At 47.7% G+C, this 27,602-nt stretch overlaps 1 protein-coding gene across 2 annotated transcripts in view; it reads right to left on the bottom strand.

Annotated features, from left to right (window-relative positions):
* Positions 1 to 27,602, bottom strand: part of LOC142467830 (transcription factor COE3-like) — a 259,166-nt gene that overhangs the window by 58,917 nt on the left and 172,647 nt on the right. For both annotated transcript variants that reach the window (XM_075573731.1, XM_075573722.1), the window contains exon 7: positions 6,367 to 6,448. In XM_075573731.1, the coding sequence (XP_075429846.1) occupies positions 6,367 to 6,448 (82 nt within the window). The remainder of the gene's footprint in view (positions 1 to 6,366; positions 6,449 to 27,602) is intronic.

Genomic DNA, 27,602 nt, shown 5'->3' on the forward strand with positions numbered 1-27,602 from the left:
GTGCTGAGAGCTAAACATCGCACACCTGAGAAGGTGGAGGCCAGGAAGGGAGCGGAGAGCAGCATGAGGCCCACAGGCCGTGCTGAGAGGCAAACATCACACACCTGAGAAGGTGGAGGCCAGGAAGGGAGCGGAGAGCAGCATGAGGCCCACAGGCAGTGCTGAGAGCTAAACATCGCACACCTGAGAAGGTGGAGGCCAGGAAGGGAGTGGAGAGCAGCATGAGGCCCACAGGCCGTGCTGAGAGCTAAACATTGCACACCTGAGAAGGTGGAACCCAGGAAGGGAGCGGAGAGCAGCATGAGGCCCGCAGGCCGTGCTGAGAGCTAAACATTGCACACCTGAGAAGGTGGAGGCCAGGAAGGGAGCGGAGAGCAGCATGAGGCCCACAGGCAGTGCTGAGAGCTAAACATCGCACACCTGATAAGGTGGAACCCAGGAAGGGAGCAGAGAGCGGCATGAGGCCCACAGGCCGTGCTGAGAGCTAAACATCGCACACCTGATAAGGTGGAGGCCAGGAAGGGAGCGGAGAGCAGCATGAGGCCCACAGGCCGTGCTGAGAGCTAAACATCGCACACCTGATAAGGTGGAGGCCAGGAAGGGAGCGGAGAGCAGCATGAGGCCCACAGGCAGTGCTGAGAGCTAAACATCGCACACCTGAGAAGGTGGAGGCCAGGAAGGGAGCGGAGAGCAGCATGAGGCCCACAGGCCGTGCTGAGAGCTAAACATCGCACACCTGAGAAGGTGGAGGCCAGGAAGGGAGCGGAGAGCAGCATGAGGCCCACAGGCCGTGCTGAGAGGCAAACATCACACACCTGAGAAGGTGGAGGCCAGGAAGGGAGCGGAGAGCAGCATGAGGCCCACAGGCAGTGCTGAGAGCTAAACATCGCACACCTGAGAAGGTGGAGGCCAGGAAGGGAGCGGAGAGCAGCATGAGGCCCACAGGCCGTGCTGAGAGCTAAACATCGCACACCTGAGAAGGTGGAGGCCAGGAAGGGAGCGGAGAGCAGCATGAGGCCCACAGGCAGTGCTGAGAGCTAAACATTGCACACCTGAGAAGGTGGAACCCAGGAAGGGGGCGGAGAGCAGCATGAGGCCCACAGGCCGTGCTGAGAGCTAAACATCGCACACCTGAGAAGGTGGAGGCCAGGAAGGGAGCGGAGAGCAGCATGAGGCCCACAGGCAGTGCTGAGAGCTAAACATTGCACACCTGATAAGGTGGAACCCAGGAAGGGAGCGGAGAGCAGCATGAGGCCCACAGGCCGTGCTGAGAGCTAAACATTGCACACCTGAGAAGGTGGAGGCCAGGAAGGGAGCGGAGAGCAGCATGAGGCCCACAGGCAGTGCTGAGAGCTAAACATCGCACACCTGAGAAGGTGGAGGCCAGGAAGGGAGCGGAGAGCAGCATGAGGCCCACAGGCCGTGCTGAGAGCTAAACATCGCACACCTGAAAAGGTGGAGGCCAGGAAGGGATCGGAGAGCAGCATGAGACCCACAGGCAGTGCTGAGAGCTAAACATCGCACACCTGATAAGGTGGAACCCAGGAAGGGGGCGGAGAGCAGCATGAGGCCCACAGGCAGTGCTGAGAGCTAAACATCGCACACCTGATAAGGTGGAACCCAGGAAGGGAGCAGAGAGCGGCATGAGGCCCACAGGCCGTGCTGAGAGCTAAACATTGCACACCTGAGAAGGTGGAGGCCAGGAAGGGAGCGGAGAGCAGCATGAGGCCCACAGGCCGTGCTGAGAGCTAAACATCGCACACCTGATAAGGTGGAACCCAGGAAGGGAGCAGAGAGCGGCATGAGGCCCACAGGCCGTGCTGAGAGCTAAACATCGCACACCTGAGAAGGTGGAGGCCAGGAAGGGAGCGGAGAGCAGCATGAGGCCCACAGGCAGTGCTGAGAGCTAAACATCGCACACCTGATAAGGTGGAACCCAGGAAGGGAGCGGAGAGCAGCATGAGGCCCACAGGCCGTGCTGAGAGCTAAACATCGCACACCTGAGAAGGTGGAGGCCAGGAAGGGAGCGGAGAGCAGCATGAGACGCACAGGCAGTGCTGAGAGCTAAACATCGCACACCTGATAAGGTGGAGGCCAGGAAGGGAGCGGAGAGCAGCATGAGGCCCACAGGCAGTGCTGAGAGCTAAACATCGCACACCTGATAAGGTGGAACCCAGGAAGGGAGCAGAGAGCGGCATGAGGCCCACAGGCCGTGCTGAGAGCTAAACATCGCACACCTGAGAAGGTGGAGGCCAGGAAGGGAGCGGAGAGCAGCATGAGGCCCACAGGCCGTGCTGAGAGCTAAACATCGCACACCTGATAAGGTGGAGGCCAGGAAGGGGGCGGAGAGCAGCATGAGGCCCACAGGCCGTGCTGAGAGCTAAACATCGCACACCTGAGAAGGTGGAGGCCAGGAAGGGAGCGGAGAGCAGCATGAGGCCCACAGGCAGTGCTGAGAGCTAAACATCGCACAGCTGATAAGGTGGAACCCAGGAAGGGAGCGGAGAGCAGCATGAGGCCCACAGGCCGTGCTGAGAGCTAAACATCGCACACCTGAGAAGGTGGAGGCCAGGAAGGGAGCGGAGAGCAACATGAGGCCCACAGGCAGTGCTGAGAGCTAAACATCGCACACCTGATAAGGTGGAGGCCAGGAAGGGAGCGGAGAGCAGCATGAGGCCCACAGGCCGTGCTGAGAGCTAAACATCGCACACCTGATAAGGTGGAGGCCAGGAAGGGGGCGGAGAGCAGCATGAGACGCACAGGCCGTGCTGAGAGCAAAACATCGCACACCTGATAAGGTGGAGGCCAGGAAGGGAGCGGAGAGCAGCATGAGGCCCACAGGCCGTGCTGAGAGCTAAACATCGCACACCTGATAAGGTGGAGGCCAGGAAGGGAGCGGAGAGCAGCATGAGGCCCACAGGCCGTGCTGAGAGCTAAACATCGCACACCTGATAAGGTGGAACCCAGGAAGGGGGCGGAGAGCAGCATGAGACGCACAGGCCGTGCTGAGAGCGAAACATCGCACACCTGATAAGGTGGAACCCAGGAAGGGAGCGGAGAGCAGCATGAGGCCCACAGGCCGTGCTGAGAGCTAAACATCGCACACCTGATAAGGTGGAGGCCAGGAAGGGAGCGGAGAGCAGCATGAGGCCCACAGGCCGTGCTGAGAGCTAAACATCGCACACCTGATAAGGTGGAGGCCAGGAAGGGAGCGGAGAGCAGCATGAGGCCCACAGGCCGTGCTGAGAGCTAAACATCGCACACCTGAGAAGGTGGAGGCCAGGAAGGGAGCGGAGAGCAGCATGAGGCCCACAGGTCGTGCTGAGAGCTAAACATCGCACACCTGAGAAGGTGGAGGCCAGGAAGGGAGCGGAGAGCAGCATGAGGCCCACAGGCAGTGCTGAGAGCTAAACATCGCACACCTGATAAGGTGGAGGCCAGGAAGGGAGCGGAGAGCAGCATGAGGCCCACAGGCCGTGCTGAGAGCTAAACATCGCACACCTGAGAAGGTGGAGGCCAGGAAGGGAGCGGAGAGCAGCATGAGGCCCACAGGCCGTGCTGAGAGCTAAACATCGCACACCTGATAAGATGGAGGCCAGGAAGGGAGCGGAGAGCAGCATGAGACGCACAGGCCGTGCTGAGAGCGAAACATCGCACACCTGATAAGGTGGAGGCCAGGAAGGGGGCGGAGAGCAGCATGAGACGCACAGGCCGTGCTGAGAGCGAAACATCGCACACCTGATAAGGTGGAACCCAGGAAGGGAGCGGAGAGCAGCATGAGGTCCACAGGCCGTGCTGAGAGCTAAACATTGCACACCTGAGAAGGTGGAGGCCAGGAAGGGAGCGGAGAGAAGCATGAGACGCACAGGCCGTGCTGAGAGCTAAACATCGCACACCTGATAAGGTGGAACCCAGGAAGGGAGCGGAGAGCAGCATGAGGCCCATAGGCCGTGCTGAGAGCTAAACATTGCACACCTGAGAAGGTGGAGGCCAGGAAGGGAGCGGAGAGCAGCATGAGGCCCACAGGCCGTGCTGAGAGCTAAACATCGCACACCTGATAAGGTGGAGGCCAGGAAGGGAGCGGAGAGCAGCATGAGACGCACAGGCCGTGCTGAGAGCTAAACATCGCACACCTGATAAGGTGGAGGCCAGGAAGGGGGCGGAGAGCAGCATGAGACGCACAGGCCGTGCTGAGAGCTAAACATCGCACACCTGATAAGGTGGAACCCAGGAAGGGAGCGGAGAGCAGCATGAGGCCCACAGGCCATGCTGAGAGCTAAACATCGCACACCTGATAAGGTGGAACCCAGGAAGGGAGCGGAGAGCAGCATGAGGCCCACAGGCCGTGCTGAGAGCTAAACATTGCACACCTGATAAGGTGGAGGCCAGGAAGGGAGCGGAGAGCAGCATGAGACGCACAGGCCGTGCTGAGAGCTAAACATTGCACACCTGATAAGATGGAGGCCAGGAAGGGGGCGGAGAGCAACATGAGGCCCACAGGCCGTGCTGAGAGCTAAACATCGCACACCTGACAGGCAGCAGAAAACTACATATGGAAGCAATTGTTATTGTTCACTTGTCAATTGCAATGGGCTGAATGCACTTAAGTAAAAATAACGTACTTAAGTGAAAATGGTAACGAAGGCTGTCACAGTGTAGAGTGCGTGCGGGTAGTGCGACTCAACCTGTGGCTTCTAACAGAAGGAGATGGTCATAATAGAGGTAGGTGGAATTATCCACAGTACCGAGTATACCTGCCCGGCTGCTGCACAAGTGGAGCCGTGAGTCTGTGTTGTCATGGAGCACAGGGTATGCGCTGCTTATATCAAGCAATGCAAATGAAGTGAGATGCTAATCACGTTAGAATGTCATAATTATCAGCTCTTTAAGGAGCCCCCTGATGAGCAGACAAGCCCTGCTGTGAGGAAACTGCTGGCACGTTCCTCAGCAAGATCCACCAGCCCGCGTCCTGGGGGCTTAACCCTCCCACTGCTGCCCAGGGGAAGTGTGTGAAGCCCAGGCCATGCTCCGTGGCTCTCCGACGAGTCTGAGGTCGGTATCCCGGGAATGTGATCAGAAGAAGCAATTCCATTTCTGGAATTGGAGTTATTGATTATATGTAAATGCAAAGCTCCAGCCTGCCCACGTGTGCCCATCACCCCGGTCCTTCTCCTGCTCTCTATAATCATCACTTTTAATCTAGAGCCTGGTTTTACTTATTTATGCCCCTAATCTCGACAAATAGTGGGGTGTCATTTATCTTCCACGTGATTAGTCCATTTACCCCACTACCATCATCATCATCATGATCATCATCATCATCATCATCATCATCATCATCATCACCATCATCATCATCACCATCATCATCATCATCATCATCATCATCATCATCATCATCATCATCATCATCACCAGGAGCTGTAATTCTCAATGTAGCTTTACCCGGTGAAACATTTTTATAAATAAAAAATAAATTGATGATCACACGTCACCTCCCTAAAAGTACAGAAGGCATTTTGCTGTTTCTCCACTAATTCTGTACTTCTCTGTCCCATGCTTAGCGGTAGTCGCTGTTTTAAACCACTGTATTAATGTTACAAGTGGAGGAATGGAGTAGCTTTGGAGACCTATGGGAGACTTGCAGTTACACCCATGAAAGGTCCATCTTCGCTGCCTTCTCATTGTAAGTGCGTGAGCCACAATATCAACTTCCACCACCATCATCCATCCAATCTGCTCATCCTTGGTGTGTTCCTGAAGATGTCTTATTACGACTCCTATGTAAAATCGGCATCACCACCATCTATGTGTCCACCTGTCCTTCTGCCGGCACTGTGCTGTCTATCCGTGACCAACTTCACGGAGCAGTGAATCATTAAAAAAAAATCACTGACCATTATTTACTCACTTGGAAATTGATAACAGCTTGTAGTTTGCTGTCTATTTATCAGGATGTACAACTGGCCCCACAATGAAATATAGTATGACTACTACAGCTCAACCCCGTTATAACGCGATCCGTTACAACGCGATTCCGCTTATAACGCGATGCACGCGTGGCTCCCAATTTTTGAATTCATGAATACTTTACAACACGTTTATTGGTATCTTAAATACTTTATTGTACAATGCATACAATGATACATTATTTCTAATGCGATCCGCTTATAACGCGATGTGATTGTTTGGACCCCAAGCACAGTGTTATAAGGGGGTTGAGTTGTATCTACTATCGCTAAAACTGCTCCCATTAGGAAGATTCATCCACTCAATCAGAACGGGCCGGCAGTCCGCTGTGCACTCATCACCTGGTTCTATTGGTCACACACTCCTCTGTCTCGTCAGAAACATCTGCGCACTCACCTGAAACCGCCTCATGTCCCGAGGGTTCCCTGCGTTTTTCAGACAGTTCTGGTTGCATTTTAGGAAGAACTTTAGGAAGAACCTGCAAGATAAACCAGGTCATAACAGGATGAGTGAAGCAGAACTCGCATGCGCTGCGGGTTCCACATTGGTTGGTGGTTTAGACTCATGCAACCTCATTGCTTCCGGCACTCAATATTTATGACAGAGTCAGGAAGAAATGAAAGGTACTATATTTACTCAGTGACTCGTGGCTAAACTACGACACGGAACATATGTAACGTGATGTGTTCTAGATCACACAGAGTGTAAAGTAAGAGTTAGAAACACAGAATCCACAAGCAATTCCTTAACCATTACATCATCGCCACTTCTCTCTGGTGAATCATTTTAACACTCATAACTCAAGTAGATGCGAGTGAGGACATTTTATTGCAATGTACCATTAAATATTTCTTTCGTTTGTCCATTCCCGTGCGCGTTTCTCTTTCACTGGATGCATTGTGTATTCACCCCATTGTGCAGTAACAGAGAACTATAAGCACTGACTCCATCACCAAAGAATATAATAATATGAACATTTCATTCTCACACACAGCTGTATGAAATGCTGGATTTACAGTAGCTTCATTTAAAGGAGCCATAAATACCTGCCTTGAATAACTTGCTATTTCTTTTCTTGCACCTATGGTGCATGGATATTATTTGATTTGTCTAGAAGGGGATAGTACTCAGACGCAACCATGTGCTCCCCACTTCAAAGATCAGCATTTTACTATAAAGTAATTCCTCCTGAGTGCTTATTTAGTTTGTACAAATATAACTAGGGCTCAAGCTCATTGCCTTAGTCGGGCTGACACAGGTTGAAGTATTAGAGGAGTGAGAGGTGGAAGAGAGGGACAGCATCCCAAGACCATGTTTGATGAGTTACAGAGCTGACTCTATCAGCAGTGAGATCTAAGACACCCAAGCCCATACAGTAAGTGTCATGGCAGGTGAATGGGCGATAGGGTGTCTCATGGTTTAGCAGTGCTTAATAAATATGGGCCATTGTCAGTAGGTAGGCTGTGGGGTGAAGAATGGGAACACAGTGACCATTATTACACGTCTAACAACAAGAAAAAGAATCACATGTTAAAGTGGAACATCTCAGTGGAACATCTCAGTGGAACACCGCTCTCTTGTGTCTATGTGAGTACCATAATGTGCTCCTGGGATCAAAAGGAGCGGCATAAAGGATGAGATTTGTTTTACATGTCTGGTTACTAAGACACACTGATGTTGAAAAGACAAAGGTTGCTGTGTCCCCAAAAGAGACGCAATAGGTCCTTTCTATCCCTGGTATGGAGTAGTGATAGACACCATGGGTCAAAGGGTCTCTTGTGTCTGAGTTATTGAGTCAACCTACTGTACAGTATAGCGAGCCAAATATTCCTTTCTTCTATTGAGTCACCCATTTCTTTGACGAACAGACTCAATGGTCTATACTGTAGGTTTGTTATGTCTCTGTACTGGTGTCACCATCTAGTGACTCAATAATCCAAGAGTCCCATCTGTCTCTGTGTCATCTGATAGTGGAAAAGACAGATTTGATGAACTCTTAATACATGGTTTTAGACGCAGCCATGCGCACATGGAACACACGAGTAACCCCTTGTTGTGCACCTATGTGCAGACGTACTCATACCAGTGTGTGTTCTGACCCCGGTGGCTCTCTTAGTCAGTATCCAATCAGTGAAGAAGCTATCTGTTAACTGTGGCCCTTCCCCCACTGAGTGGTTATTGACTGACATCTAATAGCTTGTGTTGCGGGCAGATAATGAGTTTTATTGCTGCACAATAAAATAAACCATAAACCTTCCCAGTCTTCCTCCTAAACGCCCATCCTTACAGAGAGAGAGAGAGTGTGAGCGAGAAATAGAGTGTGAGAGAGAGTGCGAGAGAGAGCGAGAGAGAGAGTGCGAGAGAGTGCGAGAGAGAGAGAGTGCGAGAGAGAGAGCGAGAGAGTGCGAGAGAGAGTGCGAGAGAGAGAGTGCGAGAGAGAGAGCAAGAGACAGAATGAGAGAGAGAGTGCGAGAGAGAGAGAGTGCGAGAGATAGAGAGAGTGCGAGAGAGAGAGAGTGCGAGAGAGAGCAAGAGAGAGCGAGAGAGTGAGAGAGAGTGCGAGAGAGAGCAAGTGCGAGAGAGAGAGAGTATGAGAGAGAGAGTGCGAGAGAGAGCGAGAGAGAGTGCGAGAGAGTGAGAGTGCGAGAGAGTGCGAGAGAGAGTGCGAGAGAGAGAGAGCGTGAGAGAGTGCGAGAGAGAGTGAGAGAGAGTGCGAGAGAGTGCGAGAGAGAGAGAGAGTGCGAGAGAGAGAGAGAGAGAGAGTGCGAGAGAGAGTGAGAGAGAGAGCTGAACTGCAAGCGACAGACTAGAGCTCTCTCTCAGCTGCTGGATATAAAATATTTTCATTTGATTCAGGCAAAACTTCCCAAGATAGGGGAAGAGGGCTTCCCAGCATATGAAATAGGAGCCATTGTGAGAGGAAAACAAGCACAAGTCACACACCTCGATTTAGCGGATGAAGTATGACACTGTCAGTATTATTTCCCGTTGGTCCTGTGCGTGGGGACTGTGCCTAGTCTAACTGTACAGTATTGTATCCCAGCGTCACCATGCTGTGTCTCAGTGCAATGCGATGGGCTGACTGATTTCTACATGCTGACCGGCTGGTGTTGATTCACAAAGTGTGCTTGTGATTGGTTACTGTGAGTGTCTGGGTTGAGCAAAGTTTGATAGAGGGAATTATTTACTAAAGTCGCCCAGCTAGAAAACTGGTGCAAGAGCAGAGCCGACAGCTGCCCGGTACCCGGGTGAAATCCGGGGGTATTTATCATTTAATTCCCCTGCTGGAATTCTTCCGCGCTTGTTCGGCCGGCAGACGACTTTAGTGAACAAGGCGCCGCGGTTTGTTATTAGTTTAATACTGGGCGCACATCTCACATCTTTCTTCTCATTTGTGTGCCCCATATGTTAGTCTTGTGTTATATTATTTGAATTTGTCTGCAGTTTGTTTGCTGGGCGTTTCTATAGCACACTTTGGGAAGATGCACTTTCTGTTGTAACGGCTAATGTCAGTTTAGCCCTAAAGCTATAAATATCCGATAAGCAGCAATTTCACAGCACCCAGCAATGAGAACATTCACATTGTTCATAGGACCCCGGTAAGTAACACCCTCATGTAATCTGTAGGGTGCCCTCCACAGAACGTAACACGGGCCAGTATTCCTATTAAGGGACCGGTACTATATAGTCTGACGCCTCAGCTTCAGAAAACGATTTTTATATGCGCGCGCCAAAAATCCAATAAAAACTTGAAAAAAGTCCCTTCAAAAAATGCTACTTTTACATTTTATACCATAACATACAGTACGGAAGTGGATTAATATTTATGGAAGGATGGTGACTACTGATTGGTTTAGCTCCCCACCTACCTACCTCCAGGTGGTCTGCTAATAGGTATTTGCCTTCAAATACTTTCTGGGCAAGCTACCTGAACTATCTGAACAAGCTCCTCACCCCTACCACATGCAGCACTAATCATCTGAGATCTGACTCCAAAAGACTGTTCATGGTCCCAAGGCTCAACAAAGTATCCGGCCGCTCCTCCTTCTCTTACCGTGCACCCCACAACTGGAACAACCTACCGGAGACTCTCACATCCACCACCAGTTAAGTTCTTTCAAATCTAAGGCTGTCTCACACTTTAATCTGGTCTGTAAATGTTTCATACGCCTATAATATATATTATCTTTAACTGTGCATGCAATGTCTTGTATATAATGTATACCCTGCTCATTTATGTAACTGTACTTGTAACCATGTATTATTTGTCATTTTAACTCTGTGCCCAGGACATACTTGAAAACGAGAGGTAACTGTCAATGTATTACTTCCTGGGAAAACACTTTATAAATAAATAAATAAATAGAAGGTATACAAATACATCTAAGACGGCAAGTCAGCAAGTCTTCCTCCATGAAAAATAAAGAGAGAAGCCGGACAATATCAGCTCGGAGGAGCGGGTAAGGAATAATGAGGTTGAGACTTGTCCCAACTGGGGTTACCTTGGTGGGGTGGGCAATCACACCGCTCTGGGGCCAGAATAAACCCCAATTTTAAGGAACTATTCTAGCAAATAAAAACCCAACCTATGGGGCACATTCATGTCTCAGGCAGGTCTGCAACCCTGTCCTTCCCCATTATCCCTTAGCATAGAATGCTTCCACTGCAGCCAGGGATTCTGGGTAATGACATGTAAATGAGCACACAGCGTCACCTGTTGCTTCATGTCTACCATTTGAACATGGAGCCCTTTAAACATATGCCTGTCATATTACACAGCTTTTCAGCACAGTCTGGGATAAAGAAGTGCGCGGTCAGTAAGGAACTATTATAAATACCGGTAGTTTAAGATGTGTAGGCTTTTATATTGTGAACACACTGTAAGTGCTCTTTATATTGGGTAATCTTACCAGGCTGCATGGAACTGGATCAGCTATTTCCCCTGCTTCTCACTTCATTTTGCCTCTTTTGTTCCCCTACATTTTTAGCTACATTTCAGTTTATTTTGCCTCGCTGACCCAGCTGGACAAAAAAATAACTAATCACGTTGGCGCCATTGTGACTGTCTTTGGGGTAAATAGAATAAAGGGTGACGAGATGATCTAGAGAAGCCAAACCCTTTCATGGAAATGTGTAATTGGGCGAGAATCTATTACAAACGTTTCTTTGGTTATCTCTTCACCCTATATAATAGGTAGAGAAGAGAAGGGGGATTTCACAGTTTTGGGGTGATAAAACTGCAGAACCTGCCCTCTATTTCAGGATTCTGCAGTTGATGGCTCCTGTGATGATGGAGGTCATGGTCACAGCTGTCACATAGATGTGAACAAGGTCAGAGGAGAAGTACACAATTTATGGTGACGGTGCTCAGAAGGTCTGTGATATTTATAGTCGGTGGGTGATACAAGTCCTTACTGAGCACAGCTTAGTGAATGGTTCCCTATGATTTTGTAGCATGTAAATTGGAGGACGTTCTTTTGCATGTTTTACTGGATTACATTCCCTGTGCTGCTATGATCAGGTGTCAGGTAGAAGACCACTCTTTGCCCAGCAGGCACCCACTTAGTTCAGATCCAGTTAGCTGTGGCCGTTTGGAAAGCCACAGCCATCTTCTCACTGTCGGACAGTTCGTGGCCGCAGATGACCCAGGGAGTCTGGAGGATTCTTGGCCACTTTGGGTAATGCCGATAACGTCAAGCTAGGACCTTAACACCTAACGCTAAACTCTAACCTTAACCCACAACCCTAACCCCCCCAATTCTAACATTAACGCATAACCATCATATTCCTAACCATAACACCTAATCCCTGAAAAACCTAAACCATAGAAAGGCTAAACCCTGCGGCACATCCTCTCACCGGGGCTAAACGTGGTGAATTATCCTATTCCTTTAAGTCCTGCATGCACTGAGCTGTAAGGCATCTGCAGTTACTGGCCCACATTCTGTTAGACACATGGAGGCTCACAAAGTCTGGCACGGGCACAGGAAGCATGAGCTGGCTTAGGAAGAGAAGGAGAGAGGCAGCAAGCAGGAGCCAGACAGAGAGAAGAGCCAGACAGATCCATTCCCACCGGCTTCCAAGCATCGTGAAATATTAATAGCGCTGGGACACAGGCTGTAATGGGCATCACTGTGTGAATTATACATGGGCTGCTCTGTATCCTCCAGGAGACACACACAGACTCATCCGCACACAGGGACATATGGTGACACACCAACAAACACACATATTGATACTATCATATGTCAATGTTGATATGCAAACACAAGAACCTATAGTCCCACCCTAGATGCATATGCTCCTGCAAGCCATATACAGTACAGGGCATTATATAACATACTACACTGATACTTTCACTGCTACCTGGATAAGAAACAATGTCTGACCTGTCCTGCAGGCAGTGACAACATCAAAGTCAGACTGTGCCCAGTTTAGAGGTGTCACAGATAATCTGGGTCTAGTTTGACCCCAACCTCTCACTCCAACCTCCTGCATGAGAGTTGGCTGGCAGCTTGGAAAACCCAACATAGGTGAGCAGAGTTCCCAAGAAGGTGCAGGGGAGGGTGATGATTTTTCTGTAAGTCCAAAAGCACTGACTTTGGGAAAGAGGCAGGTACAGCGAGGGCCGCAGACAGATTTCCCGGGGCCCCGGACCTGTCCCGGCTATGTCCCCCCCCGTTGGCAGCCCTGGGTACAGTATGTGACCCGTGGCAGATTTGAAGAATTACTGCATTCCATCAATGAAATCAGTGATGGAAATGAAACCTCGGTAATATGGCAATGTGACAGACGTTTGGAAATGCATCACAGACCACAGATGTTTATTATAAGAAACACTCTCTAGAAAAAAAAAATATATTAAACATATTTTCCTAGGACACATACACTGAGATAAATGTTTTAAGTGCAATTATTTTCATTCTATAAACAAATCATATCACAGCCCTGTTGTGAAATTCCCCATTTTACACCTTTAAATTCCTCATAATATTATATGATATTTGTGTCTAGGTGAATAAATACATGGGTGCGGGGTTATTGCTCAGAAACCCATAATATTACATCCCATTTCAGAGAGTAAAATGACAATCTCTCTTGTACAGTATATTACTGCGTCCCTGAGGAATTATCATGAAGTTCTATTAAAAGGTATCAAATCCTACAACAAACCTACACTTCTTCAGAGCGGATAAGGCGACGATCACTGAAATCATATCACCAGAGCCGGAAGATTCCTTATGGCAAAGCACCACTTTGTATATATCTTGTAGGAAACAAATAGGGCCAACGCCAGCCCTCGAGGGCCACCAACAGGCCAGGCTTTCAGGGTATCCCGGCTGCAGAACAGGTGGCTTAATCATAGGCTCAGTCATTGAGGACTGGGGTTGGCAAACAGGGCATAGGGGCTCTCACAGACCTCATCGAGAACTTCAAGTTTTCCCCACAAAATAAAGCTATTTTTTCACTTAGAAAACTTTAAATCGAATGTAAATGTGTCCCATGCTTGGTGACTTCTCACGGCACATGACACACACTTGCGGTAACTTTCTGTGCTATTCCACGGTATTGTAAACAATGTGTGACTATCAGAACTATTGTGTAACTGTTACAACCACTCTGTCAATATACTGTAGCACATCAACTGTGTCACTTCTGTATACTGTATGATATGCCACCTAAACAGGTATGTCCCTGATCTGCAAGTCCTGTTTTAAAAGATTTACCCAGCGGCCTTTAGTATTGATAATTTGGTATGTTTGAATATCAAAAGGTGTTTTTTTTTTTAATGTTAACTATGTACTGCTAATTGACCAACTGGAACGAGCTGATTTATTGGGGAGGGTCATGTGACTGGCATGATATAGTGAGGTATCTTAAAGTGAGCTTTTAAGTGAGAATATATAGTTAGACTATAGTTTGACTAGAGGTGACTGGGGACTGCATCCTTCTGCAAACTCTTCTACACATGGCAACAAACGGTAAGCTATTCTGATCACACTATGATCCCTGCTGTTTAGTCTGCGCACACACTTGGCTCAAAACAGCTCCATGCAGCATTAACTACCTCTGGCATAATGAACCTGCATTTTACCTCCACTTCGTTCTTTCTCGTGGCCTCATTGAAATGTTATTCTCTCTATCCACTACACACTCCCCCCTCCTGGCCCACGCCCAACATCACCATACACCCTGGATTACTCAAAAGCCTTGCACTATCTACTGAATGTTGGTGGAGAACCCTGAAAGCACAACAACCACTGCACACTCAATTGGCAAAAATCATAAAGTTACAACTTGCAAACTACTACTCAAATTTCTTCTCATACTATTACTCTCATTAGCAGGTGATATTGAATCTAACCCAGGCCCTCCCACTTCAACTCTGTCCCATACCCCTGAGAATACCCCCTTCAAATTCCAAAAAGGGCTATCTCTCGCCCATATAAATATCCGGAGTCTGCTGCCCAAACTGGATGAACTAAGGACACGGTGCCTTACGCATAAACCAAAAGCCATCGTTCTTACAGAAACATGTCTAACCCCTAAAACTACTGATGCAAATATTGTCATTCAGGGATACTCCATTTCTAGGAGAGATAGGTCAAAGAGAGGAGGAGGGGTGTTATTTTATATTGCAGACACCTTACAATTTACACAGTTAAATTGCCCCCAAAGCCCACCCTCTTTTGAAATCCTAGTTGGCAGAATATTCCTCCCATTTTCTAAGCCCATCTGGCTAGCTGGCATCTACCGCCCCTCTACCGCCCCTCTACAGCTCCCCTAAAGCCCCTCTACAGTCCGACTGATATCACCCAGTTTATTGGCTCAATTTCCTCTCTGAATGAGAAGAGTGAGCTGCTAGTTCGTAGGGATTTTAACTTCAATTGGCTTGACCCTAAAAAAAACAAAATCCAGATACAAGTCAAGTCACTTAATCTAACGCAACTCATTTCCCAACCCACACGGACAAACCTAAAATCGCACAACTATTCCTTGCTTGACTGGATTCTCTCCTCAAATCCCAGCAGAATCCAATCCTCTGGCATCCTTCCTGACATTTTCAGTGACCATGCAATAGTGTACTGTGTAAGGAAAATTAAACCGCCCCAATCAAGCCCTAAAGTTCTCCTCACTAGAACATTTAGAAACTTTAACCCACAACAGTTTCTGGCTGACCTTACCAACTGCCCTTGGCACAGAATCGATTTAATTCCCAACCCTGATTCTGCGCCTGACTATTTCCAATCCGACTTCTTAAAACTCTATGATACCCATGCACCACTACGCAGAATAATGGTACGGGGGGCCCACATTCCATGGGTTACACCTGACCTTATAGCACTCTACCAGTTCAGGGATGCATTGTCGAAAATCCACAAAGTAACTGGCACTACCAAGGATCTCAATCACTACAGATGCCTGCGGAACATGTGCACAAGGCAAAAAAGGCACGCAAAAGCACAATATTACTCTGACAATCTCCTCCAGAATACATCAAACCCAGCTAACTTCTGGAAGGTTATCAACAACATATTCCAGCCTTCTAACCATCAACAGCCAAGTAATATCATTAAGGGGGATATTAGTCTGACAAACCCCACCGACATTGCAAATGCATTCAATGAGTACTTTGTGGGGTGTGCTATTAACTTATTAGCGAAACGCAACCCAAACCACAAACCTGAATCTCATCCTGGGAGTATCCATATAGCCCCACCCCCTCCCAACACTGCCTACAATTTTCAATTTGGCCCAGTATCCGAAGAGGAGATTACACAAGCGCTCCTCAAATTAAAACTAAGCAGCCAATGTGGACCTGACTTACTACAATCTAGGTTCCTAAGACTTGGTGCCCCAGCAATTGCCAAACCAATTGCTTCCATAGTCAACTCTATCCTGTCTGCAGGCCATATCCCTAAGACCTGGAAAACTGCTAGAGGTGTCCCAATCTTCAAAAGTGGGGACAAAAACACTGTCTCAAACTACAGGCCAATCTCCCTTCTTCCAATCCTATCCAAAGTCATGGAAAAATGTGTCCACTCCCATCTAAGCGATTACTATACCAAGACAAATTTCCCTAGCCAATTCCAATCTGGTTTTCGCCCCAAACACTCCACCGTAACTACCCTGCTAAAAGTTTGCAATGAAATCCAGTGTGGAATGGAATGTGGTCAACTCACTGGTGCAATATTCCTAGATTTTGCAAAGGCTTTTGATACTGTTGATCATGCTATCCTGCTTAACAAACTCCAGAGCTCTGGAATAGGGAGTCATGCTTTAAACTGGTTTCAGTCCTACCTATCAGGTAGATCCCAACATGTCCATCTCAGGCTCTAACTCCAACCCACTGGATATCAACTGCGGCGTCCCGCAAGGCTCTGTTCTGGGGCCCCATACTCTTCTCAGTGTTCATCAATGATCTTCCCACAGCTTGTAAGGAAGCCTCAATACACATGTATGCAGATGACACAATCTTATATGCACACAGCCATAGCCTCTCCGACCCCTGAACACGTACTTCAAACTGACTTTTTGAGACTCGAAAACTGGATTTCCCAAAACAAACTGTTTTTAAACACTGACAAGACTGTAACAATGGTATTTGGAACCAAGACTACATTTTTAAAGCTTCCAGTGACTGAGCTCCAGATCAGAACCAACGCTAACCCCACCCTAACACCTGTCACTAGTTTTAAATACCTGGGCATATGGTTTGACTCCCACTTAACATTCGGGATGCACATTGATGCCCTGACATCCAAAACCTATGCCAAACTAGGTGTACTTTACAGGAACAAATCCTCCCTAAGCCTGCTGGTCAGAAAGCGTATTGCACAGCAGATGCTAATGCCAATTATCGACTATGGAGACATATTATATGGCTCGGCACCCCAAACCCACCTTAGCAAACTTGACACCCTCTACAATTCAATTTGTCGTTTCATTCTCCAATGCAACTACAACACACATCACTGCGAAATGCTCAAAGAACTAGATTGGTCATCTTTCAAGTCTAGGCGCAAAGTTCACCTTTCCTGTCTCGCCTTCAAATACTTTCTGGGCAAGCTACCCACCTATCAGAACAAGCTCCTCGCCCCTATCACATGCAGCACTTATCACCTGAGATCAGACTCCAAAAGACTGTTCATGGTCCCAAGGCTCAACAAAGTATCCGGCCGCTCCTCCTTCTCTTACCGTGCACCCCAAAACTGGAACAACCTACCAGAGACTCTCACATCTACCACCAGTTTAAGTTCTTTCAAAACTAAGGCTGTCTCACATTTTAATCTGGTCTGTAACTGTTACATAAGCCTATAATATACATCTTCTCTAACTGTGCATGCAGTGTATTGTATATATTGTATACCCTGTTCATTTATGTAACGGTATTTGTAACCATGTATTATTTGTTATATTAACTATGTCCAGGACATAATTGAAAACGAGCGGTAACTCTCAATGTATTACTTCCTGGTAAAACATTTTATAAATAAATAAATAAACACTATACACAACGTGTTACCATTAGGAAAGATCAGTCACTGTAACAACCCATCTGCCAACATTATAGCCACATGGTTACCATTATAATGTAGTGTTCCCGATATAACCCGATTGCACTCTATCAAATACATGATGCCAACATAAAAACCAGTGTGACAACATATTGTACCACTGCATTACCATTATAACCAGTAACATAAGCACTGTGTTACCATTGTAACCAGTAACTCATATAACCTGTGCTATTATAATATTCACCAATAACATCAGCACTGTGTTACCATTATAACCAGTAACATAAGCACTGTGTTACCATTGTAACCAGTAACTCATATAACCTGTGCTATTATAATATTCACCAATAACATCAGCACTGTGTTACCATTATAACCAGTAACATAAGCACTGTGTTACCATTATAACCAGTTACATAAGCACTGTGTTAACATTATAACCAGTAACATAATCACTGTGTTACTATTATAACCAATGTTACTCATATTACCTGTGCTATTATAATATTCACCAGTAACATAAGCACTGTGTTACCATTATAACCAATGTTACTCATATTACCTGTGTTATTACAATATTCACCAGTAACATAAGCACTGTGTTACCATTATAACCGATGTTACTCATATTACCTGAGCTATTATAATAATCCCCAGTAACATACTCAATGTTTACCAATTATAACCTAAGTTACTAGTATAACGTGCACTGTTATAATAACCTCTATTCCTCTTTCTGTGCATATTGTTGCTATCAATCAGATGAGTGTGCTTCTAGTTTCGTGCATATCAATCAATTTGTGTCTTTAAACCATAACTATCTTTAGCTTAGAGATAGACTGTGGTTTTTTCCAAAGACAGCTATATTGTAATTAACAAATGTATCTTTATTTCTATTGCCGCTTTGCTATAGAAGACATTTGGGAATATAGAATATAGGTGGCCATGTATCAAAGCTAGAAAATATCTGTGTTTTATCTATAAATACTTTCACAGCTAGATAGATATCCCACCCCATCTCCCCAAATATCTACTCCCCGTGCATAAATCTGCTTCCCTTGTACAGAAATACACTTATATCCTGTATCTTCCCTCTATCTCAAACCTGCCTGTATATTAGGAACTTGGGGGGTTCGCAGAGGTTCGGGCACATGGTTCATCTCTGGGGAGCCCCTCTGTTCAGGTAATATAAAAAAATAACCAACTCCCTCCCCCCACCCCCAAAAAAAGAGACCAGGCTGCAGCTTTAAATTCAATTATACATCGTTTTTTCAAACCCCAAAAAATGTACAGTCCTACCCAAACTGAGGGACCCTAAATCAAAAATCTCCCTCCTAACCAAATAACCTCTCTCCTGTCTCCACGTACAGCTTTTCCTTGTTTCGGGTATTTTTCTTGCATGTTACTGGAGGAGATAACATGATATATAACTGAATCTATTCTGAGTGAGGTATGAGTGTGGAACAGTCTCCCGGAGACTCTCACAGCCGCCACCAACCTATGTGCTTTCAAAACTAAAGATGTCTCGCATTTTAACCTGGTCTGTAACTGTTACATAAGCCTATAATATATATTATCCCTAACTGTGCAGGCTATGTCTTGTATATAATGTATAACCCTGCTCACTTAATGTAACTGTATTTGTAACCATGTATTTGTCCTCATAACTCTGTGCCCAGGGCATACCTGGAAACGAGACGTAACTCTCACTGTATTACTGCCTGGTGACACATTTTATACATAAAAGATAAAACAAGAGACAATGGAGAAGGGGGGAGTGAGGGAGGGCAAGTCACTTTATCTCCCTGTGTCCCAGGCACCAAAAACATAGATTGTAAGCTCTGCAGGGCAGGGACCTGTGCCTGCAAAATGTCTCTGTAAAGCGCTACGTAAAATTAGCAGCGCTATACAAGAACATGTTATTGTTATTATTATTATTAAGTATTAGTGAGTATAGTATAATTACAGTGAGTACTATAAGGATTGCAAGCTCTAAACAAAAAAATTCTCAGCTAACCTGCAAATTAAATTCATTTTTATTTCCGTTGCTGTATCTGCCCTCACTGCTTTTTTAGGCATATTTCATACCTATTAACTCTGTTTTCAGCCACCTGTCAAACAAATCCCCTGAGCCCACCAAGCTTAAATCCTAGTGCCCTAAATCAGGGGTGGCCCACTGATTGAGCCACCTGTGCTGAAGCAGGGATACCATTAAAACCTGACCGGTTGGTGGCCCTTGAGAGACTGGAGTTGCCCATCCCTGCCCTAAATTACTGGTCCAACTTCACCCAGAATATTATGTCCAATTCTGACGGAACCATCTCAATAACCACCAAGGTCTGAATAAATCATTGAAATATCACCAACTAAAACAGTGTATGGGTGACATTAAAATAATGCGGAAAGACCACGGGGGGGGGGAGGAGGTGGGGATTAAAGGACTTGCACATCCCCCCCATGGAAGACAAGGAGGACCTCCCCATCTCTGAGTGAAGATTACACAGTGCCAGAACGTAGTATTCCTCCTATAAGCCCGGCGCTGTATGGAGGGTTCATACATAATTGTGTGAATTTGATGCACTGCGTCAGGCTGATTATCGGATCGATGCCATTTAATTTAATGTATAACCAGCGAATGCAATGATAAATGATTACTGTAATAATATTTAGAATAGACACACTGTGGATATAATACATTTTGTTAACTTATATATTGAAACATCTTTTTGGTTGATACATAGCAACCTAGGGCTGCGTCCATACTGTAGTAACACCGATATGTGCGTGCAACACCGCGCACGCCCAAATCAAAATGCCGGAAGCCATTGTGCACGGCCATAGAACGTGCGCGCGACGGGGCAACCGATACACAACGGGAGGGTCACGTTTGTGGTTCAGCCAATAAGGGCGAACCGCTCACGTGATGTCACAGGCACTCGCTCGACACGCCCCCCGTCACCCAATCCTACAGCCCACGGATCTCTTCCACTACAGGTGCGTGTGATGTCATGCGCTCCGTTGCGTGCGCGCGCGTGCCTTTACTATGTCCGAGGCCTAAGGCCGAGCTCACACACTCCGCTTGCTTGCGAGCGCGCGAGCTCCATCCGTGCCGCGCTGTAGCACAGGCGTTCTGTGCTGATAGTGTTGCAGGCGATGGCGGGCGCGGCAGGGGGCGTGGCAGAGGCGGAGCGGACGCGTCACAAAGCTGGTTCGCCCTCATTGGCTGAACCAGCTCACGTGACGCTGACGTCTGAAAAGACAATATTTATTGCCTCCCCAAAACGCTGCCGCGTCATCGCGCCTCTTCCCCCGCAGGCGCGCATGCAGCTGGATAACACATATGCCAAACAGTGAGAGAGTGCTTGTCGTGCACGCACGCGGCGACGCGGGAAGTATGAGCCCGGCCTAAGTCTGCGCTAACAATATAAGCAGGCGTTTTAGGCTTTACGCCAGGATGGCTGTATCGCACATCACATTTTTTTGGCCGGACAGAAATAATTTTGAGTACATATAATTCACATCCGTACACACAGCGCTGTCCATTTCCGAATGCCGCTACTGGCGCCGATGTAGAAATGTCTGGTCAGTATATATACGCAGAATTTAAAAGGAGATTACCGTGCACCAATGTTTCACCCAAAGTCATTTGCGCCGCTAACTTCATAAATCGCGATAGCCCATTGAAAGGATTTTATTCTTTGATAACTCTGGTGTAATTAGGTTGCACCGGTTTCGCCCCCGTTTTGCAGCCGGTAGACTTTAGTATATAACCCTCTGTATCAACTTCTATATGCCGAAACCAGGAGTGGTCAACCCCGGTCCTCTAGGGCCCCCAACAGGTCAGGTTTTAAGGATATCCCTGCTTCAGCACAGGTGGCTGAATCAGTCACAGCTTCAGCACAGGTGGCTGAATCAGTCACAGCTTCAGCACAGGTGGCTCAACCAGTGGCTCAGTCTTCGACTGAGCCACTGGTTGAGCCACCTGTGCTGAAGCAGGGATATCCTTAAAACCTGACCTGTTGGTGGCCCTTGAGCACTGAAGTTGGCCCTGGTCTAAACCACAGCTCAACTTTCTTTAACTGACCTCCCCCAGAATTATTTAACGTCTCATTTGTTCCCCAACAAATTTAATTCTGGTGCCTCTATAAAACCTGTAACGGTAAAACCCCGCTCCCCGGCTGCGGGCGCACTCTGTGGGATTAACGTAACACAGCAAAAAAACACCCCAGAAAAAAATCCTATGACTTTCCACGGGACTTTTTCCTGTGATACGTACTACCCGGTGCCAGTCATTCTGCCCCCAGAGTGGCACCACTTTATACATAGGCCGGTGCGCCGGGGGAAGCGAGCGCACGCTCCCCGCGACTCTTTCACCTACTTAGGCAGCAGCCGTGCATATGGTCTGCAAGTTAAAAATAAAGACAATATGCATACATTAGCATACATAATGCACTGCTCTCCCCATTTAATATGCAAATTCCCTGAAACATTGCAGAACACCTTCTGTTCAGAGTGAATAAATTTGAATTTGCAATTAGAATAATCTTGTATAATTAATGAAAAGCGTCAATTTTGGCTCCTAAGTAATTTGATTAACATGTTGATAGGGCACTTATCAAGCTCTCTAAACCACTGGGGCTGGGCTGCACAAAGAGGGGTTCGTAGGAGGCAGGGGAGAGACCCCCCCGGCGCCCACGCTGGGACCACACCACATCCTTAGTAATGAAGGGAAAGATTGGGCTATTATAAGCCTCCCTCTGACCGCGCTGCTCCTCTTACAGACACGTAGAAACGGAAATTATAGGAGAGCACTCGACCGGGTGTTACCTTGTCCACCATTTGTAATACGTGATCAAACATATCCGCGCTTGAAACAGATATGGTAGACACGGGGGGCTCAACTAACAAGTCAGGTTTTCAGGATTGCCTTGCTTCAGCACAGGTGGCTCAATCAGTCACTGCTTCAGCAAAGGTGGCTTATTCAGTCCCTGCTTCAGCATAGGTGGCTCATTCATAGGCCCAGTCTTCTGATTGAGCCACCTGTGCTGAAGCTGGGATATCCTGAGAGGAGAACCTGACTTGTTGGGGGGGGTCTGGAGAACTGGAGTTGAGCCCCCCGGGTCTAACGTATCTGCGCGGATATGTTTGTATCACGTATTACACATGGTGGACAATGTAACACTCGGTCGGGAGCTCTCCTGTGATTTCCGTTTCTACGTGTCTGTAAGCGGAGCAGCGCGGTCACAGTGAGACTTGTACAGATAATATCCCATGTTTCCTTTTATAGCCAATGATTTGTCTATGTAAAAAAGAGGATTTGAGAGCTGAAAGTGGCGCGCGAAGGGGCCTCTTCGTTAAAGCGCCAGACGTTTCCGGGTGGAAGTGCGCATGCTGGAATGGGAACACATCTCGCGGCATTAATTAAACAGTCCGCGCCGGCCTGTATCTCGCAGACATTGAATTCCAAGTCACAGCCTGGTTGTGATTGGGCGTATCCCGGCTCTATGCAAAATGCTGAATACAAAGGAAGACATCCCCCCCAAACTGGTTATATACAGATGTAGTGAGACTCCGCCACTGGGGACACGGCTAAAAACGCGGCGGCTCCGAGAGACTGCCTGCCGCGACATCGCTGTTGGGGGGATGTCAACAGCGATAAGCCTGTGGCACCGAGACAGCCGCGCAGCTTGCCCCGGTAATGGGCACAGTAAGTCTCGCGGCATCTGCACAAGATATTTAACGGACAACATTTTTGGGGCTGAATTTGAATCCGTTTTTAATCGGTCGGTTACTTTGGTTCCTCGAATTTCCATGGATCAGTCTCAAAAAAGCTGATCCGCCATTCTGGATTTAGATTTTATTCAAAGACACAAAGCAAACAAGAAATCTTTCTCTCATTTTTAACAATCCGGCAACGCGTTTCAGAGTAAATATGAAACCCCAGTTTGGATTCTTCAAAGTCCATCCGGATTCTATTCAATGACAGTTTTGAATGAATCCGATCGGCTTTTTAAGTATCCAATCCGCAGACGGATCTTGGTGAGGGGGACGAATTTAGTCAGAATTCCGGGGGGCGGGTTTGGACTGGCTCGTCCATGTCTACCTGCAGACCATGCAGGATTGCTCACATTTGAAGTGGACAGTGCATGAAAATAGGATGTTCTTGTAATAATATTCAATACAATATTTCAGCATAAAAATTCTGAATGAACGGTGATTTCTATCATATCGAAATGCGTTCCATTTCCAGGTCATTTTGCATAGTAGTGAGGTGTAGAGAGATCCATAGGAGGGGGAGATGAATAATGAGTGGGAGAGAGTTCCATAGGTAGGGGGAGATGACTAGTGAGTGGAAGAGAGTTCCATAGTTAGGAGGAGATGAGGAGTGAGTGGGAGAGAGTTCCATAGGTAGGAGGAGATGAGTAGTGAGTGTTAGAGAATTCCATAGGAGGGGGAGATGAATAATGAGTGGGAGAGAGTTCCATAGGTAGGGGAAGATGACTAGTGAGTGGAAGAGAGTTCTATAGTTAGGAGGAGATGAGGAGTGAGTGGGAGAGATTTCCATAGGTAGGAGGAGATGAGTAGTGAGTGTGAGAGGGTTCCATAGGTAGGGGGAGATGATTTGTGAGTGGGAAAGAGTTCCATAAGAACTCGGGAAGACTGCGCTTCCTTCTTCAGGGGTAAAAAAGTAGTACTTTTTTACCCCTGAAGAAGGAAGCGCAGTCTTCCGAAACGCGTAGGGTGGTCCCTGTTATCACTGAACACTACATGCTACGTTTTCGAGCCCCACAGGCCAAGCTGAGCAGCTCCTGCATTGGAGCACTTTTGAATTTGCCGCCAAGAGTTTTCCCCTTCACTGCGAGGAGCTGAGGTTGCGGCGGTGTATGCCTTGCGACGCCGAGCGCTTCTGCGCATGCCCACATCTCGGAGGACGGAGAGAGGAAGTGTGGATGGACGATCTTTCCCTGGCGTACCTGAGACAGCTGCCACATCCACCCACTCCCCGGCAGCCGGACATTTGCACGAGGCAAACACCCAGGAGATGGGCAGGAGCCAAACCGGTTTCGTAAGAGAGGGGATACTCTCAGATTATGCACTGCCTTTTACCAGCCGGGCTCCGGTAAGCGGCATTTCAGCTAGCTGAAGGATATTAGGGACTTCTCACATTGTGTGATTTTAGTTGTACTGAACAACAAGTTATTATATTAAATGTGTTTTTTACTTTTCAGTCCATTGTGTGTCTCAGCATATGTTAGTTTCAGTGTGTGTTAGTGGTGTTATTTGAGTTTATGATATACTGTGTTACACTATGTTTGTTTTTTATTCTTTTTTTGTTTGCATGATCTGACCACCAACACGAGGAGGGCTCTAGTGGACATCTACCCCCATCAGGCTGCTATATATCCTTTTATTGGTGATCCCATATTTGTATTCTCCTGGGGCCCAGCGCCATTGATATAACATGTTTTGCATCTGTCTCTTCTGACCGTGGGTGTCAGAGTTATATCCCAGGCTGCGGGCCATTACCAGGTTATTTTATTAGCGCTACCTTTTTCATTTTGTTTTTTATTTATATAGCGCCAAAAGTGTACTCAGCGCTTCACAAAGAATACAGTACAGGGAATTATAATAATACAATAAGTGCAGCAAAATCGGACAATAGAAAGAAAATCCCTGCCCTGAAGAGCTTACAATCGAAGTGGTATGTTGGGAGACTTACAGAGACAGCAGGTGAGAGAATAAGTGCAGTAGATGGCAGCGCTTGGCCACAATGGGGGGTAGGAGTGATTGTGAGTGTGGGACAGTAACCATGAATGCAGGCTATTGGGATGCTTGATTTGTGGGGAAGTTTTAAGGTTAGTCAGGATTAAATCAGATAGGTTAACACCATTAGCAGGGGAAGAGGTGGCAGGGAGGCGTGGGTGAGAGCAGGTGTGTGTATGTCTGGGTTCAGGACTAGAAGAGATATCCCCAGCAGCAGCAAGTAATAGAAAGAGGGTGTGAAGAGAGGATTTGTGGGAGTGTTTTTTATTTTTTATTGAGGGTTGTAGAAGTTGTTGGAAAAGAGGTGTACAAATAAGGCCTCGGTCCCGCTGCGCTCGTTGGCGCAGGCGGCTAAGTCGCGAGTTCCCCACCAGCAGGGGAATCCTCGCGAGCCGGTCCCGGTCCCCCCTGGCGGCACAGCTGACTACACGCTGTGGCGCGTCAGCCGCTGGAGACACCAGAGAATGGTGTTTCCTAGCGTTGACGCGTCACGTGGTGTGGCTGTGAGTCAATGGGGAGGGGAGGCTTCGGGAGGAGGAGAGGCTTCGGGGAGCGGGGAGGAGTGTGGAGTGAAAGCAGGTGAGTGCCTGTCTGTGTGTGTGTGTGTGCCTGTCTGTGTCTGTGTGTGTATGTGTGTGCCTGAGTGCCTGCCTCTGTCTGTGTGTGTGTGTGAGTGCCTGTCTGTGTCTGTGTGTGTATGTGTGTGCCTGAGTGCCTGCCTCTGTCTGTGTGTGTGTGTGAGTGCGTGAGTGCCTGCATGTGTGTGCGCGCTTGTGTGTGTATGAGTGCGTGAGTGCCTGTGTGTGTGTGTGTGTATGTGTGTATGTATGAGTGCCTGCGTGTGTGTGTGTGTAGCAGCTCCAGCCCGAGTCCGTGGAGGGAGGGGGGGGAGAGTAGCGGGTCCCTCCTGCAGCCCGTGGAGGGAGGGGGGGGTGAGTAGCAGCTCCCTCCTGCAGCCCGTGGAGGGAGGGGGGGGGGGGTGAGTAGCAGCTCCCTCCTGCAGCCCGTGGAGGGAGGGGGGGGGTGAGTAGCAGCTCCCTCCTGCAGCCCGTGGAGGGAGGGGGGGGGGTGAGTAGCAGCTCCCTCCTGCAGCCCGTGGAGGGAGGGGGGGGGTGAGTAGCAGCTCCCTCCTGCAGTCCGTGGAGGGAGGGGGGGAGAGTAGGGGGTCCCTCCGCTCAAGCCACGCCCCCCCTCCCTGTCAAACCTCCCACTCCCGCCCACCTCCTGCTCCGGCTCCCGCTCCCTACAGACCGCATATCGCGGTCTGTGTATCTCAGCGCACCGCCTGTCTGCAGTGCGGGTGCGCTGACTCTGGGAGCGGGGCCTTAGCCTAATGGTGCAGAGTATGGGCATGGGTGGAGGGGAGGAGAGATGAAGAAATGTGGATAGGAGGGGTGTGGGGACGTTGGAGAGAACAGAAACATTTACAAAGGAGTGAGGAGACATTAAACAGGAAAAGCAATAGGGAGGGCATAGTGAGATGCAGGAGGAGAGACTTCCCAGGTAATGGAGGATAGCAAGAGTACAAAATATAGCACTATCACATATAGCGCTATCACATATAGCGCCATCACATATAGCACCATCACATATAGCGCACTCAGATATAGCGCACTCAGATATAGCGCCCTCAGATATAGCGCCCTCAGATATAGCACCCTCAGATATAGCGCACTCAGATATAGCGCCCTCAGATATAGCGCCCTCAGATATAGCACCCTCAGATATAGCGCCCTCAGATATAGCATCCTCAGATATAGCAGCCTCAAATATAGCGCCCTCAGATATAGTAACCTCAGATATAGCGCCCTCAGATATAGCAGCCTCAGATATAGTGCCCTCAGATATAGCACCCTCAGATAGAGCGCCCTCAGATATAAAACAACTCACTATTATAAATGGGATTTTTTTACTTTGATAAAACTGCTGCTATTTTTAATGTTCCTTTTGCCCACGTTTTGTAGACTTTGATGCATAATCCCCTGGGAAGTATATTCACAAAAAACACAGTTAGTTTTATCATCTGTAAATGTAACTGCAAGAGGAGGGTTTGTAACGTGTCACATATAACTGTGCCAATGTGATTAGTGCGCACAGATTTACTGTATGAATGCTGACAAGGGAACGTATTAAATCTGATGCCATTAAACCGTTTAGAGTGCTGCAATATTTCTTACAATTGACGGTATCACAGTTTACAGGAAACACAAATATTGCTTAAAATTAAAATAAATAGCAAACTATATTGCACATTAAAACTGATGTTATTGCCGCTCGGAATCACCCGTTTTACCTGCACCAGACAAATGAGGATATTTAAATAATCAATAGTGTTAGCATCTTGCG

This window comes from Ascaphus truei, chromosome 1, assembly GCF_040206685.1.
Source record: "Ascaphus truei isolate aAscTru1 chromosome 1, aAscTru1.hap1, whole genome shotgun sequence".
Lineage (NCBI taxonomy): Eukaryota > Metazoa > Chordata > Amphibia > Anura > Ascaphidae > Ascaphus > Ascaphus truei.